Raw genomic sequence first — 17,354 nt, 5'->3', positions numbered from 1 at the left:
ATTGAAATGATTTATAATCAATTAAAGGGGTTGTTAATTTCATCTATATCAGTAAAGACATATATGCTTCTGTGACTGAAGCTGTTTTCCCTTCTTGAACTCTCTCTGAAGGCAGCAGGCTTGTGTGTGTATGTGTGTCAGATAATGGTGTGCTGGCACATCCTGACCTTCAGTTCCCTTCCAGTTGAGATAACTGAAGCTAGTTGAAACGGTCTGGAGGGGGGCTCTGGGAGCAGAATGTGCCAGAACATCACAGATAGTTAGAAACAGAGTCAACACCTGTGTAATGTAACTTTGTTCATGGCTATATGAGACAATGGAATGATAGTTATTGTATAATTAGAGAGGGGCTAGGGGTATAAAGGCTTTTTGAGAAACTGTTCCAGAGGAGAAGGAGATTAGAATGGTCTATGCATTGTATTTCCGCACTCCAATAAATTTGTTAACTCACTTTGATCCTGACTCAGAGACTTAGTTTTTTTTGTTTTTTTTCTGTCACAATTTTTCACCACAGTACGAATGTATGTGTGTTTATGTATATACAGGTGCATCTGGAAACCGCTCTAATGTGTTTACGATGACCCAGTGTCTGTAAATGGGTAAAAAAAACAAAGTGTCTGGGTCCGGTGCTAGGGTTTCTCTCTCTCGCGGTGGGTCCGGAGCCTACCTGGAATCATTGGGCGCAAGGTGGGAATACACCCTGGAGGGGGCACCAGTCCTTCACAGGGCAACACAGACACACACACATTCACTCACACACTCACACCTACGGACACTTTTGAGTCACCAATCCACCTGCAACGTGTGTTTTTGGACTGTGGGAGGAAACCGGAGCACCCGGAGGAAACCCACGCAGACACAGAGAGAAATTGTTTAACATTATTTTTATTATTATATTTGACAGGTAACAAGATCATCAACAGAGTGGAACAAGAGAAAATGAAGTTCTGGGCCTGTGTTCTGTGGAGTGATGGAGCACAGTGATACAGTCCCTTTGCCATGAATTGGAGTGCTGATGTTATCCCAGATGTAATCATTCAACATCAGTCCCTGACCTGGTTATGCGACTGAGTTCCATCAAATCCAAACAGCAATGTTCCATTTGATTAAATGCAGTGCGAAGCCTTCTCAGACTGAAACTGTTTCTGCACTAAAACACACGTCTTATTAACACCATCCAGTGCTGGGTGCAAGTGTCCACAAACATGTGGCCAGACCCTTGTTTTGTTGCACTGCGCATGCGCACAGGGAAAGCCTTGCGTTTCCGGCTTCCCACCAAAACACAAAGTGGTTCTTACCTGAGCGGCTTCCCTCGTTTTTCAAAAAACCCCGTCCCGTACGTTTCTGGACACTGACCGACCGCTCGCGCCATGTCCGAGTCCTCGCGCTTCCGCTCGCAGCTGGTGTCCATCATGGAGGCGCTCGCGAGCGCGGCCGTGGCGGAGATCTGCGAGCTCGTGCAGGACGGGTACGCCGTTCTCCGGATGGAGGTCTCCCGCAGAGAGAAGGAGAACGAGGGTCTGCGGCGGAAGCTGCTCGCTCTGGAGCTACGCGCGGCACGGGAGAAGGCGCAGCGGACCGGGAGCTGGGCGCGCGAGGAGCGGAGCGAGCCGCGAGGTGAGGTTTAACAGAAGGGTGGGCTCCGGGGGCTGCGGGGGACAATACACTAGGCTCTGTAGACAAAAGTATGTGGACACCCCTTCTCACAGTTGGGCTCGCGTGTTTTAGCCAGGGGTGTGTGTGTGAGTGTGAATCAAGCTCGTGCAATCTGTTACTATATAGTTACTTATGCCCGGGATAGTAGCTGAACTGCAGTGGTAAGTGATGTTACTTAGAAATAAAAGTCAGTGAACGTGTAGAGTCTGACAGAGAGAGGCACTGAAATAGCTCCGTCCCCCCGGAGTAACATCAGCACAACTAAGGCTTTTCATGGCGATTAATCTGCAGCTCTGACCACAAGCCTGAGATCACTATATGGTGCAGATCATTCTGCAGCTGTGGAAAAACGAGGCTTTGCGCTGGAAACCACTCTAATGTGTTTACGAAGCCCCAGTGTCTGTAAATGGGTAAAAAAACAAAGTGTCTGGGTCCGGTGCTAGGCTTTCTCTCTCTCTGCTCACGGCAGAGAAACGCCATCTGGAGGTTTTTAGACAACGGAGAGACTCCAAACGCTGAAACGCACCAACCGAGATGAGGATGTTGCTCTATTCCTGCTCCATAGGGGGGTAACACTGACTTATTTTTGCTGTTACAGTTACATTACTTAAGGTGGAACTGACTCTAAATTCAGGAGAGCGCTAACTGCATGAAAGTAAACGCAGAGGGAAAGTGCTACAAAACTAAACAGCTCGAGTTACACATGAGTTTCTGTGGGAATTCAGAGCACGTTCCCTCTGTGTTTACTTTCATGCAGATAGTGCTCTCTTGAATTTAGAGTCAGTTCCACATTAAGTAGTAACTACAGTGTAAATGTGTCAGTGTTACCCCCCTATGGAGCAATAATAGAGCAACTTCCTCATCATTTTAAGAGTAAGAGTACCGTGAGAAACCTGTCCATTTCACGTCTAGTTATAAACACCCCTCTTCTTCATAATTAAGTTTCTGAGTCAGATCGACACCGTGAGCAGTGTGTGGGCCAGGTGTGGTACCGGCTGCTGCATGGACTCCTCATTGACTCCAACGTTGTAGCATAACTCTGCCTTAAGAGCAGTGCCCTGGAGGGTTTTTTGGCTCTTGATTTTATTGCTTTTGAAGAAAAATGTTTTTGTTTTCTGCGGTAAAACGATTTTGGGGAACTGAGAGTGTTCTACAGAAATAACTCATTTGACGAAAGGGTTCAGCAGCTTTCAACAATTGACATCTGTGTTTACAATTAGCCGTTACCGTTGTCTTCTTTTGAGTTTCTAGAACGTTCCTTTAGAGCCTCTGTGTGTTGGGGCTCTGACTACGGCCTGAAAAACCATGGTTTGTTTTTGTCTCATGTAAATAATTTAGATAAAAATTGACATTCAGTGCCTTTGCTGTAAATGTTTTCTCATTTACACAAATTTAAGTAAAACACTTTGTCAGAGTTTGTCTATGTATTTTAAAGACGCCATCTGGACCCCTACTCCTGCTCCATAGGGGGGTAACACTGACTTATTTTTGCTGTTACATTACTTAAGGTGGAACTGACTCTAAATTCAGGAGAGCGCTAACTGCATGAAAGTAAACACAGAGCGAAAGTGCTACAAAACTAAACAGCTCGAGTTACACATGAGTTTCTGTGGGAATTCAGAGCACTTTCCCTCTGTGTTTACTTTCATGCAGATAGCGCTCTCCTGAATTTAGAGTCAGTTCCACCTTAAGTAGTAACTACAGTGTAAATATGTCAGTGTTACTCACCTATGGAGCAGAAATAGAGCAACTTCCTTGTCACTTTATATGCTTTTCAAAGTTCTGTCCTCAGTCCAAACGCCTCCTGGTACTTTCTTGTAGCTGAAGCAACTCAAGAGTGCAGTGTGGGACGAGCCACTTTGTTTGTTTACACACAGAGTTAGGGATGTATACAATCACCCAGGGACATGAAAATGTCCTCAGAACCTCAGAAAACGTGTTTTTTAATAAGTGTAAATGTGTGTAAATGTTCTGCACTTTCAGCCGAACCCCGCAGTCGTGTGAAGATGAGTCTCAGGCCACGGGTTATGGTGCAAGTTCACGAGGAACCACTCACTTCTCCACCGGTCCCTCAGGTTCTTGAGGTGAAGGTATGATAAACTGCCTTTTTACTGTAACTACACTGTAACTACACTGATCTGTGGCAGAGCTCCTGTCTTTTGCTCTATCACTTTATTCCACCCCACGGTCTCATTTTAAAATCAGTCCCAGGAACACAGGCAGAATTCTCCTTTGATACGAACTGAATACACAGTACTGTGTGTATAAAGGTTTATATGACCTCTGACTTCTGTTTTCACAGCCAAAGGAGGAGTGTGAAGATATTCTGATTGTGGAGAGCAACAACAACCAGGAACAGGGTAAAACACACACACACACACACACAGAGAGAGAGAGAGAGAGAGAGAGAGAGAACTGAACTTTGATGGTCTTTGTGCTGATCTATTGCTTCTGTTTGTACAGACAGTGCCCCCTCTGTCACAGATGGACATGTCCTCCAGCCAATTGGAAGAGAGGAGCTAGAAGAGCAAGATTTATTTGGACAGAGGATGGAGGCCGTGGTCCAACCCCACGCTAACACACACACGTTGTCAGACTCCATCACACTGGACACACACACATACACTCCTGACAACAACAGTCACACACTCAATCCGTCCTGTTCCTACACCCTGAGCTCGGAGTCTTTATCGGCACCAGATCCACATTTAACTGACTCTCATTTTACCCTGCACTCAGCAGAACAAACACACACACCGCAGAGCTCACACACGGCTCTCCCCGTCAACGCGTCGCTCCCCATAGTCTCCACGGAGACAGGGCCGGGCCCCGGGGGGAGTGTGTACCTGTGTCCGTTCTGTGGGAAGTCTCTGGCATCGCTTAAGAACCTAAAGATCCATGTCCGTGTCCACACCGGGGAGAAGCCGTTCTCCTGCACTCAGTGTGGGAAGCGCTTCTCGGACTCCAGTAATCTGAAGCGACACCAGAGCGTCCACACGGGCGAGAGACGCTACCGCTGCTCCCACTGCGGCAAGGGTTTCGCTCAGTCCGGCTCGCTCAAGGTCCACCTCACCATCCACACGGGCCAGAGGGGCATCCGCTGTGAGGACTGTGGGAAAACCTTCATCTCTAACTCCCACCTTCGGAACCACATGAGCCATGCCCATGCTGGGAAATAAGACACACCCCCACACACACATCCACATGGGGTTAATACTAGACATGGAACGGACACCGGTTTCACAGTAAACCACAGTAACAAATCCCAGACCTTTTGTGATATCGTTTCAATGTTCACTTGCGCAGTGTAAAAGCCTCGTGTGGTGCCCAAGTTCACCTAACCGTCCTGATTTCACTCCCTAAGGATCATGGGAGGTTAAATCAGGACTGGGAGGTGAGATTGCGACTCACGCAGGAGTGTGTGAAGTTTGCAGCACATTGAACAGCACCGTGATAATTCTGTCCGTTTCACGTCTAGTTATAAACACCCCTCTTCTTCATAATTAAGTTTCTGAGTCAGATCGACACCGTGAGCAGTGTGTGGGCCAGGTGTAGTACCGGCTGCTGCATGGACTCCTCATTGACTCCAACGTTGTAGCATAACTCTGCCTTAAGAGCAGTGCCCTGGAGGGTTTTTTGGCTCTTGATTTTATTGCTTTTGAAGAAAAGTGTTTTTTGTTTTTCTACAGTAAAAATATTTTGAGGAACTGAGAGAGTTCTACAAAAATATCTCATTTGACGAAAGGGTTCAGCAGCTTTCAACAATTGACATCTGTGTTTACAATTAGCCGTTACCGTTGTCTCCTGCAGATGGAGGTTATTTTGAGTTTCTTGAACGTTCCTTTAGAGCCTCTGTGTGTTGGGGCTCTGACTACGGCCTGAAAAACCATGGTTTGTTTCTGTCTCATGTAAATAATTTGGATAAAAATTGACATTCAGTGCCTTTGCTGTAAATGTTTTCTCATTTACACAAGTTTAAGTAAAACACTTTGTCAGAGTTTATCTAGTTTTAGTTGTCCATGTATTTTAAAGACGCCATCTGGTGTTTTCAGAACGTCTGTGTGGTGTTTCTATGCTAGATGTGTTTGAAAGACGGTGTCCAACACGTGGATTCAGACAGAGAGGGTGTCCTACAGCAGACCTATATCAGAAGGCAGCGTTGGGGATTTGGAGCTGCAGGTGATTCACATCCAAGGGAACTTTACTAAAAGAAATAATTTCTAAAAGAGAAGAGTAATTAGGGGTTAATCCATGACTGGGTAAAGGAACTTAAGGCCATGTTTGACCCGTACCGTCTGATAGATAGTTATTGCTGTGTATTTTTTAAAGAAGGCAAGAGACAACTGATAATTATCAAAATTGTTTATCATCAAAATTCCATTCTGAACTTTATCATGATAATAAACAAACAATAAACACAGAAGGCACACAACTGTTAAAAATTCAGTTCTGTTTCATTTCAGCTTCCTCTGTGTCAGCTAAATATTACAAAACACTTTCTGAACATTGGTAATGGATCAGGAGATTTTATATATATTTAATCTTAGCCTCGGAGTAGTGAGGATGCACCCACCACGTTTTATGAGTGAAATCCACAACAGAACTGAACTCAATACCACATTAAACATGCACTAGCAGTGATTCAGTATCAGACAATATTTTAATGAAGCACACGTTACTAAGCTGTGGCTTTGATCCAAAACTGTCGGATCACGTTAAACCAGTTTGGAAGAAAGCTGTTTTATATTTAAAACTTTTATCATTAAAAAAGACTTTGGTTTTCAATACTCTGAGTTTTAAACTGTTTTTTAAAAACTGCTCATTATTAAAATCCCTACTTTAAAAGATAAGATTTAGGCCCTCTAGTGGTGATGATGCAGAGTGCAACCGACTGAATGCCCCTCCCTCACCCCTCTATTTCCAAACTACTGCTTCAACATAAACACTGAAAAAGCCGTGCCTGGTTTTGTGCATTCTGGGATACGAAAGGAATATGGCCGTCTTTCACTGCATGGTACCTATACTACTCCACCTGGCTTTTTGATTTTCCATTAAATTCAGTTCCTGGCGCCTGGAACAGGGTACTTCTTGCTCAGTCCCGGGCGTGAGAGTCGGATAAAAACTAACGTGAAAGCTGCTGTAACTTCAGGGATTTAACAAGCAGCTGGAGCTCTGTGATTGACAGGTCTCTCCAGCTAATCAGAGCTCTGCAGGGTTTACACCTCACATTAATACCTACTCGGCTTGGTTGGAACCCGGCGTGAGCAGGTACTGAAAAAGAACCCAAATATACGATGAGTAAATACCATTAACTTGATTACCACTGTTTTCACTGCTGTGTTTTCCAAAGCCCACTGTTCTCAGTAGTGACCGTGTTTTATAACTTAACCAGTGGGAAGCTGTTGTGGTGGAAAACCAACCAGGCTCTAGGTACCAACAAGTGAGTAGAGCAGAGAAGAGGCTGCAGTCGAAAAAGCTCGATTATTAAACACCAATGAAAATGGATGTCTATACTGCACTACATCCCCCTAATCTTACATACCGCACTTTTAATTTCATTCAGTGTCTGTGTTAAAGACATAAAGCCCAGAGTATTGATAGGATGTGAATAAAGGTGATACAGCAAGAGGCAGCTCAGTGGTAAAGGCCACTAACACTAAGCACTCTGTGGTTTCAGACCCTGTTTAGCCTTATATTCAAACAGCGTTCCATCCTCGTGGTTTAGACTCTGTTTTACTGATGAACTCTGTGTCTAACTCTGACAGAGTTTATAGTAAAAACACTGTTTCCCACAACTTTACACTCAGTCTTTCCTGCTACTAACAAGAAGTGTTAATGTTTTTGTCATCATCCTGAAGACGCCATTTTCAGTTTTTTATTTATTATCTGAAATGATTCCGTTCTAATTTTGCATGTTGTTCCTAATTGTGTGAAGGTACAAGTTTTTGATTGAGAGCGATGATTAATTAAACTTTAATAAACAACATGTGCTTGGCAAACACAGCATTTAAATACAAACTAGTAATAAGTGTATATTTATAGTCACTGTCCAATTAATAACATCTATTTTAAAGATACATGTTTTTTATTGGACGGTGACGATATGTTCCATATATGAACTCTCCCCGAGGTAATTAATAATGTGTCAGTTCCATCCCTCAGCGCCCCCTGCCTTGGGAACCATTTAAGATAATAATCACATCATTACACACACATTAACTCCCTCTAGTTTAGACATGAAAAGAGAACTAAGTTCATAGTTAAGCGTAGGTTACTATCTCATTTAATTCAACACTTTGATCAACAGTTTGATCAGTGTGTTTTCCGGATGGACAGAATTCCTTACACTCATTTCCATATAATTATATTTTTAAACCCGTTTTAACTTATTTCTCAATCTTTTTTCTACGTACGAAGGTGTTATACGAGTTGCTTAATATCAGACGCAGCACTCTTGACCGGCCCAGGGACGGGAGCATCCTTTAATTTACTGTAATCAGGTTTCTTCCCTTTGATTTTAAAATGATTTAATAACACACAGCTGCAACTTGAAGATACTGATTTTAGAAAGGCACTGAATGAGGAATAAGCAGCGTCTCTCCACAGGAAAACTGGCACATACTTAGGGTCTAAAGCCCCACCTTTATGAGTTTAGGTATCAGCTAAAATATCACCACAGATACAATAAACACACCTCACTTTATGGGAATAACTAAGGATTCTTCTTCTATTAATATTCACTTGTAAATAGTAAATAAACCAAACGGAAACTTATTGGTCACTGTTTGCAGCTCACCACAGGCTATAGAGGTAAATACTAGTTCAACATTTAGTTCAAAACTGCTTTAAATTGTTTTAGAAGCATCTCCTGAAACTTGTAACTCTCTCACACACTCTGCCACGTTTAGCATGTTAAGAATTCTCCACAAGGTGGTGCTGTCTAGCACCCGAGAAACATCTAGTGCTTCATAAGTGCCTTGCATCTACTTATTTGCTAAATTGTCTTTTTTTTTAAAAAACTGCTCGAAATTAAATCTTATTTATTAAATATTTTATGGCGATCTTTAAAAGGATGACCTCTTTAAATTAATATATTCTTCTAAATCACACAGACGATCCTGCTGAAAAGTATCATGTCCTCATCCAGGTGAGCAGGTGCTGACTATTATCCATTATAATGTTTATTATACTGTAATAAAATATCCTTCATGTGTAAGATTTAAGAATTATAACAGTGTTAAATGCAGTAAGAGCCAATAACACTGTCCCTCGTGTGCTACATTTAATTGCATCTGGGTTTGAGATTAATATCTTTTTCTCTCTGCGGCTGGTCGAGCTCTGGCACCTTTAAACATTTAGGTACAATGTCACGTCTCCGTTTCTATTGCTGTATTTACGCAGATAAATAAAACCTGAACAACTTTGTCCTGATTCTTCAAACGAGACGCAGGGCAGTTAGGTTTATGTTCTGGCTTATAATGAATACTTAAAGAATTATATTGTATTATATATATATATATATATATATATATATATATATATATATATATATATATATATATATATATATATATATATATATGTGTGTGTGTGTGTGTGTGTACAATATGAACAAAGTAATAATGTTTATGAATCATGTGTCATGGTGTAATACACAGGAACATGTTACGGCACTGTGTCTGAAGGAGCTTTCCCCAGGAACTGCTGCACTCTCAGAGAATCACTGATAATCCCTCAGTTTAATCGCTTCAAAAGACTTTTATTCTTATTTTAATTTAGTTTTTGCCTAGTTTACGTCTCAGGGACCTCTCCCTCCAGGAGATCAACACGCTTGGAGGAGCACACTAACTAACTGCACCGTGGATGGCTGTGACATCATAAGGGAACGAACTCACTCTCAATCTCCCACTTTTATTCAGAGGAGCAGCTGATGAAAGGGTTGTGTGTCGCACCAAATCACTTCTTTTCACATTTGGTGCCGTATAGAACCATTTATATCACATTCTCCATCAGTCTGAAGAACACCTTCATGATGTAATCATACAAAGGGCTCTTTAAGTGCTCTTGGTTCTACACAGAAACGTTTCCTTTAATAAAGGACTCTTGAAGAAGCCCCATTTTTAAGAGTGTACAGCCTCACAGAGAGCAGTAAGAGACTCTACTCTCTCCTCTGTTCGTATTTAGTTTCTACTTCTCTTTTTCCAATTCTTTGTTTAATTTTAGTGCTGCTCTGTGATTGGTCACAGCTTTAGATTCTTATTTTAGAACAAAATAATAAAATGAATCGAGAATAATAAGGTGATACACACCTCTGGTAGATGTGAGATGTTCTGAGTAATTTCTCTCACTACAGCACACTCCCTCAGGACTGAAAGGAGCTTAAAGGGTTAAAATGTTCAGTGAAACACTCCTCTTCAGTAAAAGCCCCTTAAAGAGAGAAGAGAGAGTCAAATCCCTAAATGTGATCTGATTATGCAACATGCTGTTTTCATTCCAGAGTCTCATGATCTGACACACAATAACACACACAGATTCTCCCTCTATTACACACTTGTACAGATGTGTATTCACACACACTCTTACCAGCACATGTACCACACACACACACACACTCGTACGGTACACACAAAGCCCTGCACTTACACTCCAAAGTGGATGCACTGAGTTAGCTCCAAGTGTTGCAGGACGTAAGTGTATGTAAGTGTGTGTGTGTGTGTGTGTGTGTGTATAAGTAAATGAAACTGCAGTTGTGTTGCTTCATCACTCGTTCCTGGAGGTGATGACCTACAATAAAAATACAGTTTGTGTAAGCAACAGGACGTTAAGCACAGAAACAAAACAGGATTCATGAACTAAAGCGGTGCCAGAGCGGTGGGCTCTCAAAGCAGTGGAAAGGCTTTTTTTGTTCTTAAATATGTCACTAATTAAGGGGAACCATCACAAACACAGGAATATTGAAGGAAAAATGGTCATGGGTCTGTGATGGGAGGCTATTTCCACAGTTAATGAACACAAGTGAGTTAATGAGTTAACGCTGTGTCATCTCACCTCTGTCTTTGTTCGGCTCCACTGTGACCGGGACACACCTGAGAGACGCATAAAAATAACAGAATAATTACTGTCTAATTACTTTGTAGCAGTGTGTAATGGCTGCTCAAACTTTATATAATAGTATTGTATTGTGTGTGTGTGTGTGTGTGTGTGTGAGAGAGAGAGAGTGTATGTACTCACAAATGTATGAGATGAGGAAAAGGGAAGTTAGTGCCACAGCAACAAATCCCAACATAGATCTGCACAGAGATAAACACATTGTTAAAAATAAAAAACACAGCACACTGTACTCCACTCACTCAGAGCATCCCAGAGCACACCTCTCCACTGGGAACACTACACCTATTAATGCACTTCTAAATGTAGTGTACACTGTGTAATGTAGCAGCACGTTGTTTGAAACAGCAGCAAAAAGCCGATGTTTTTCATCATTAAACAAAAAAATCAAGAGCGAGCTCCTGTCGCTGATCAGTCATGTGCCGTCTAAACTACAAACAACTGAGGATTCAGACGACACAGATTACAGGAAAACGCGTGTAGTGTGAGAGGCACAGAGATCTGATGCCTTCGAAAGTCGTACAGTGTGTCCATGGCATAATAAATTTAAAAAAAATAAAACAGTGTTTTGCTAACTGCAAGACAATGTTGAACTAATCCTGGATGGTACCTGGAGAACACCACGGCACAGAGACACATCGTGAGGAGGAGGAAGAGGAAAGCCTTCAGAAGCACTCCATCTGAACCTAAAAAACACATTCAAACATCAGTGGTACAACACAAAGACTGCTACATTTGCAAATAAAAACACTTTTTGAGTGCGTTAAAATTCAAATAATAACTCCAGGCTACAGCAGCAATCAACATGTTTTTATCCGACACACAGTGGCAGCTCATAAAATTGGGGCATGGTTTTCTGAAGCACAGTGGGCAACAAACAACTCCAGTGCTCCGTCTGAACCGATGCTGGCCTGTGTTCAGTCCCAAAAACAACAACATGTGAATACACAAGGAGTAAAGAAATCTTAATAAAACAATAACCGCTGTTGTTGTTGTGGGTTCCCGTTTGAGGCGGGGTTTTGTGACATCACCAGCTACATTTGGGGCAGGGAGCAGCGAGCGGAGCAGGTACCATGCAGCGGGAAACTGCAATTAGAGACCACATTTAAATCTGTGTTTCTCTGTCTCTCACCTGACTGTTGATAACTCAGGGGGCGGTAACTGTTGCAGAGGCACTCAGAAGGGGGCGGGACGTCCAGCAGTCCAGTCTCTGATGTGCTGGGCATGTCATGGGCAGAGCAAACCTCTGTGTGAGAGTCTTCCTCCGACAGAAAAGCTTCTTTTTCAGGAGGAAGGACCGTTTCTGTTGGGTCTAAACAAACACACGAAACGAGTCAAACCCACACTGCTCTCCGTGTAAAACGTCCTCCGGCGCACAAACCAGACCCTCACCGTATGTGAAGGAGATGGGCGTGTCTTTCTCAGTGCTGCTGCTAACGTCCAACCACGACGGCGACTCTGTGACGTGGGACGAGTCCGCGGTGCCGAAGACACGGCTACCCAGCCACGAGTGACAGGACTCTGTGACGTCACTGAGGAGACTCGCCAGGGAACGCCTCCCTCTGCGTCGCCGTCGGAAAATTCTACACAGACACAGAGAGACTTTAATAAACAGGAATTCCTCTGATTATTAAATGTTTGTGTGTTGTGTTCAAGCAAGAAACACCAACCCAATATGTGTGCACACCTGTTATCTTTAAAATGTTTATTTCTACTGTGGTTTTCTGTAAAGCACTCTGAATTGCAGTTAGGGTTAGGGTTAATGTTGCTCTATAAAAAGCCTGCCTTGTTCCTCTTTTACTTTATTAACAGTCTCTACTAGGAAGGCTTTACACTAGATGTTGGAACATTGATGAGTGGATTTTAAAGAGGGCATTAATACCCCACAACAGCGTTAATGAGATCAGTTTTTGAAAATCAAATCTACAAATGACACAGAAGCTAAAAAATAAAGCTGCCCTTTGACTGTTGTTCCTCGAAGTATTTGAAAGGTATCTAACCGTGCGGAACACCCTCCGCGTGACCAACCGTGAAAGCACCACTGACATCACTTCTGGCGGTGTAGACCCAGGAGAGCCCCTGCTATACTTCACCTATACACCATTGGGAGCTCCTCCAGGACCCACTCATGTTCTCTTTCCTGTGACTGAAAGCTTTACTCACAACAGGGCCACTCTTGTCACTGATGGTGGATATTGGCTTACCACCCATTGCGAGGTAAATATGGTTTAGCTGTATGTCGCTGTGAGCTAAACTCAGTAGCTAACACATCAAGGTGTGCTGCGATGTTAGCAAACGCATTTAGCAGTGTTCACTACCTCACGACGCTGGCATCTATTATGGAGGGGTTCAGCTCTACTTTCTTTTTCCTTTTTCTGGTGCCTGGTCTGAGCAGGGTCTGAACAAGACTTGTCAACGTTACAGAGCGCTGATTGGCCACAGAGACCCCTCAAGAAAGCATATAAGACATAATTCTTGGAAATATTTCATTTGGATTGCACACTTTGGGTATAGTTCTGCTCACCTTTACGCACCTGAATAAAGTGTGTTCAAAATTAACCCGCACCACAAACCCCCACCCCAACCTTAACTCTCAAATTTAACCCTAAACCTGGAGTCTACGGGTAAAAATGAGTTGGTGTTTTACTGCAAAACACACAAATGTTGCTTAGAAACCAGAGGCATGAGCTCAAAAGTCACAGCAGCAGGAATGCATGAGATAACTCGGAACACACATGTCTAGAGCAGAGCCACATACACACACACACACACACTACAATCTCTTGTTCTGTACTGTGTCATTTGTCAGTCTCTAACTTACACAACTCACAAAACTGCTCTGGCATCTGTTCGTTTAGCCGTCATTTAGTTCTCTCCCAGTTCTCTCACTGTTCTCTCTTAGTTCTCACTTAATTAACATAGTTCTCGCTGTTTTCACTCAGTTCTGTCTCAGTTTCTCACTGTTGTTTCTCTCAGTTTTCTCTGTTTATTCAATTACAGAGATTAATTACTCAATTATCTCTGACTTCTCACTTAATTCTGTTACAACACAGTTCTGTTTAACATTCAGTTCTGTTCCATTTCTCTCCGTTCTCTCTCATTTCTCAAGCCTCTCTCAGTTCTTGCTCAGTTCATATGACCTCTATCCTGTAATTTCATTATCGCAGAGGAAGACATTAGAAGTGACTGAGCTCAGGGACAGTTGTACACTGAGGTGAATTAATTGTATTTAACTTCAAATTAAAAGAGCAATAAAAGAGCAGTTCAGCACAATGCTAGCCAATGGTCTCGCTGATTTCTCACTAACGCTCACTGATGTAACAGAACTCAGCTGTTAGTGTTCTCCTAAAAGCGTGAAGATCTCTCCATTACACCTGGGTTGTTTATGGTTTGAAAATAATACGTGTATCATTTTGGCTGGAACTAACAATCACTACCTTCCTGATCTACTTTCCCCCTCTGTATATTTCTCAATCTCTCTCCGTCTCACACACACACACACATACACACACACTGACCGGACCAGGTTCTCTTTGTAAGAGATGTTGGTGTGTGTTGGCGTGAGGGTGAGGTTTCCCTGGTCATCAGTGCTAAAGCTGTCCTCTGTCAGTAGGTAGTAGCCATTAGCGAGGAGGCGGGGACTCCTCCGGCAGGAGCACACAGAGCCTGTCACCTGATTGGTCGAAAAACACTCATAGGAGGAGTCAGAAAGGAAGGATGAGTCAAAACTAAGGGAAATAAAACAAAAACACATGGAACATTAGTATATCAGACACTGTGTTATTACACACACACACACACACACACACACACACTACCTGTAGCAGGTTTGGTCATCTTGTTTGCTTCTGGTCTTTACAGGAGAACCTAGAACACATGCATATATTAAATTATTAAACATTGCAGCAATGGTCAAAGAGAAATAAATAATTGAGAGCGAGAGAGAGAGAGAGAGAGAAGGAAAGATTGAGACAAAGACGCGGGGGGAGTGGGAGAGGGGTTGTGGATAAAGAGAGACAAGTACACTAACTTGTTAAGACCCCTCGGAAGAATAAAGCCATGATTTCCACTTCTGGACAACCTACACACAGACACACACACACACACAGGGGGTGAGAGAGAGAGAGAGAGAGAGAGAGAGAGAGAGCAGAGCAGAGCAGTGGAATAAAGGTTATCAGAGTAATTCCCAGAATACATGACAGTGAGAACGTGACACACTTTATCTAGAACCCTAATCTTCCCCTCACACACTTTCCATCTTAGCCACAAACACTCACACATACACACACACACACACACACACACACACACACACACACACACATACGTAAATACATGCACTAGTCTTTCTGCAATAATACACATTCAATTTACACACACTGTATTACAGACCACACAAACTAATTAGAGTACAAAATAATACAGTAATACACACAATTACCTATTAATAAAGTAGTATATTAGTACACAATAAACTAATGAAATATTACATATCAATGTTGTCTTCATTTATAGTCTCAAGTACAAATTTCTAATCTTTTCTATTTAATATATCTCTGTATAGTGTAACGTAGAGGGGGTCTGCAGATCGGAGTGTGTGTGTGTGTGTGTGTGAGGAAGAGAGAGAGAGACAGCGGGAGAGAGAGACAGACAGAGAGATGGGGGTCTATATGTTTGTGGGTTTGGGGGGGGGGGGTGATGATAACACTGGGAATGATGCTGGCAAAATGGGAGGAGCCTTTAAAGCTCTTCCTGTTAACTCTTTCCTGTCCAGAGAAGAGAGATGCTGATTGGTCAAGAGCACCTCAACACACAAGGCTCTCACATAGCTGCTCTGTTTTTCTATTTTGGTTTGAACAGGAAGAGACTCCCCATTCTCTCTCTCTCTCTCTCACACACTTTCTCACTCACTCACACACACACACACAAACACACACACACACACACACACACACACACACACACACACACACAGGCTGGCTGCCAGCACATTTCCTGTAGTCTTGTGTTCATTTCTTTGTCACTGAGCACAGACACACTGCTGAGACTTGCATTAAACCCTTTCCATGTCTGAATAGCACTGCTTCACTTTCACAGCCCTGAAACTAAAGACACACAGTGGTTCAGCAGGAGCCTGTATTTAAATAAAAATAAACAGAAGAAATGTTTAAGTGACCACATTATGTCAAACAGTGTACTAAAAAATGCCACTTCAGGCTTTAAACTGTGTTTATGGTTCTTCATTTTAAGGCCTCAACTCATTACACAACACACACATGCAATGTTTTTCCAGAACAAAAATCTGAAGCTTTTTCTCTGCATTAATCACCGACATAAACATTAACCAAACTATAATAATAATAATAATAATAATAATAATAATAATAATAATTATTATTATTATGGTATATATCATAAATAGATTTAAATATTTTAACTCCTTAAATCCACCAAACACACCACAATCTTTCACCACACACTCACAGTGTGTATTGGATGGGAGAAGGGTTGCTGTCTTCCTTCCTCGACCTCAGTTTCACTGTCACGGCCTGTATTTCACCAGTATCTTCATTTTATTAAAACTTAAAACTCTGCACAATCATTTTCATTAAGCCCTGAGCCCTGAGGCTGGACCACTGCTAACAACAGAATCAAACACAACAGTTTAACCCCTGCTCCTCTCTTGATATTGATTACTGATCACTTTCTCTGTCCTTGATCGGATTCTGATATTTTCAGACACAGAAAAGAGAAACAGTGGAACACTAAAGATCAAATACATACAAAGAGAAAGGCATCACTTTACACAAAGCAAGGGGCGTGAAGTAAGTAGGTAGTTACTGAGGTGTACAGTTAATGGGGAAAAGTCCCTGGCAAAAAGGATAGCACCTGTAACTTTGAAAAAGCCATTGAATGTCTATTAGCTATAATTTTTCTTCTTCATGATTATTAATTATTAATTAGAATTTATTTCTAATTAATAGTTATTTATTAATAATTATTATTTTCCGCAGTATTTATGTGCTGCAGGTTTATTTCACTGTGTCCATTGCTGTTTTGACATTGATTACAAATACATTTTTAAAAAACAACAACAAAATTCAACACAAAATCAGAAATACACCTGTACTCTGTAAATAAACACAGAAACACGAGCTCACTCAGTGATCAGTAAAGCTCTAAGAACTCAGTAAAACTGCAGAATAGTGGAATAAACAGAGCCACTTTCATAAAACGGGACCAGCATCCGCTTAAAGCTCCGTTCAACAACAAACCAAGCCCCTTCAGATACAAAGAGACGAAAGCGTAATGAGACTCACCCCCGGTCTAAGGCTTCTCCCTGCGGCACACAGCACCGGATCAGTCCTCGCCCAGGGACCGGACTGGACCGGACCGGATACAGCGCGGTGTTGGGCGGTGTGCGGAGGTTCGGTTCCCACCGCTTTCTCCGGACTCAAGAGTGAAATGAGGTCCACGAAGGGCTCGAGCCCAGCCTCCGCCCACAGCGCCACACAACAGCGCCATCTACCGGTGCCATATTTACTTCTTTACATCGGCCAGAAGTATGTGGACACCTGAGGCCGGTTTTT

The 17,354-nt window shown here is 42.5% G+C and overlaps 2 protein-coding genes across 3 annotated transcripts; one reads left to right on the top strand and one right to left on the bottom strand.

The window, feature by feature from the left end:
* The first annotated feature begins 1,271 nt into the window (after positions 1-1,271).
* LOC136679791 (uncharacterized) lies at positions 1,272-9,124 on the top strand. Its single transcript, XM_066658468.1, has 4 exons — positions 1,272-1,617; positions 3,640-3,746; positions 3,959-4,016; positions 4,120-9,124. The coding sequence occupies exons 1-4, from the start codon at positions 1,371-1,373 to the stop codon at positions 4,833-4,835; spliced, it is 1,128 nt and encodes a 375-aa protein (XP_066514565.1). The 5' UTR covers positions 1,272-1,370; the 3' UTR covers positions 4,836-9,124.
* Positions 9,125-9,248: 124 nt separating this feature from the next.
* On the bottom strand, positions 9,249-17,218 carry LOC136679489 (transmembrane protein 71-like). Of its 2 annotated transcripts, XR_010796554.1 has the most exons (11): positions 17,085-17,218; positions 14,795-14,845; positions 14,583-14,631; positions 14,283-14,492; positions 12,157-12,347; positions 11,897-12,076; positions 11,375-11,450; positions 10,888-10,946; positions 10,705-10,742; positions 10,300-10,440; positions 9,249-10,083 (listed from the first exon to the last, which is right to left on the bottom strand). XR_010796554.1 is itself a non-coding variant. In XM_066658026.1 (10 exons), exons 2-10 carry the CDS (start codon positions 14,823-14,825, stop codon positions 10,417-10,419), a joined length of 858 nt encoding a protein of 285 aa, XP_066514123.1. In that variant the 5' UTR covers positions 14,826-14,845; positions 17,085-17,218; the 3' UTR covers positions 9,249-10,416. The 2 variants fall into 2 exon arrangements, 1 of the variants encoding a protein (XP_066514123.1); XM_066658026.1 differs by having other exon boundaries at positions 9,249-10,440.
* Positions 17,219-17,354: the final 136 nt, after the last annotated feature.

The sequence above is a fragment of the Hoplias malabaricus genome, chromosome Y (assembly GCF_029633855.1).
Source record: "Hoplias malabaricus isolate fHopMal1 chromosome Y, fHopMal1.hap1, whole genome shotgun sequence".
NCBI lineage: Eukaryota > Metazoa > Chordata > Actinopteri > Characiformes > Erythrinidae > Hoplias > Hoplias malabaricus.
Note: the sequence above shows the minus strand (reverse complement) of the source record. Positions and strands in the feature narration are given on the sequence as shown.

What these genes read in the sequence shown, in the direction of transcription:
- LOC136679489 (XM_066658026.1), bottom strand. Translation starts at nt 14,825, where the DNA reads ATGGCTTTATTCTTCCGAGGGGTCTTAACAA. An exon ending in GATGACCAAACCTGCTACAG is followed by an intron (nt 14,493 to 14,582) that starts GTAGTGTGTGTG and finishes TATTTCCCTTAG; the next exon opens with TTTTGACTCATCCTTCCTTT. An exon ending in TGTGCCGTGGTGTTCTCCAG is followed by an intron (nt 10,947 to 11,374) that starts GTACCATCCAGG and finishes ATCTCTGTGCAG; the next exon opens with ATCTATGTTGGGATTTGTTG.
- LOC136679791 (XM_066658468.1), top strand. Translation starts at nt 1,371, where the DNA reads ATGTCCGAGTCCTCGCGCTTCCGCTCGCAGCTGGTGTCCATCATGGAG. An exon ending in CTCAGGTTCTTGAGGTGAAG is followed by an intron (nt 3,747 to 3,958) that starts GTATGATAAACT and finishes CTGTTTTCACAG; the next exon opens with CCAAAGGAGGAGTGTGAAGA. An exon ending in CAACAACAACCAGGAACAGG is followed by an intron (nt 4,017 to 4,119) that starts GTAAAACACACA and finishes CTGTTTGTACAG; the next exon opens with ACAGTGCCCCCTCTGTCACA.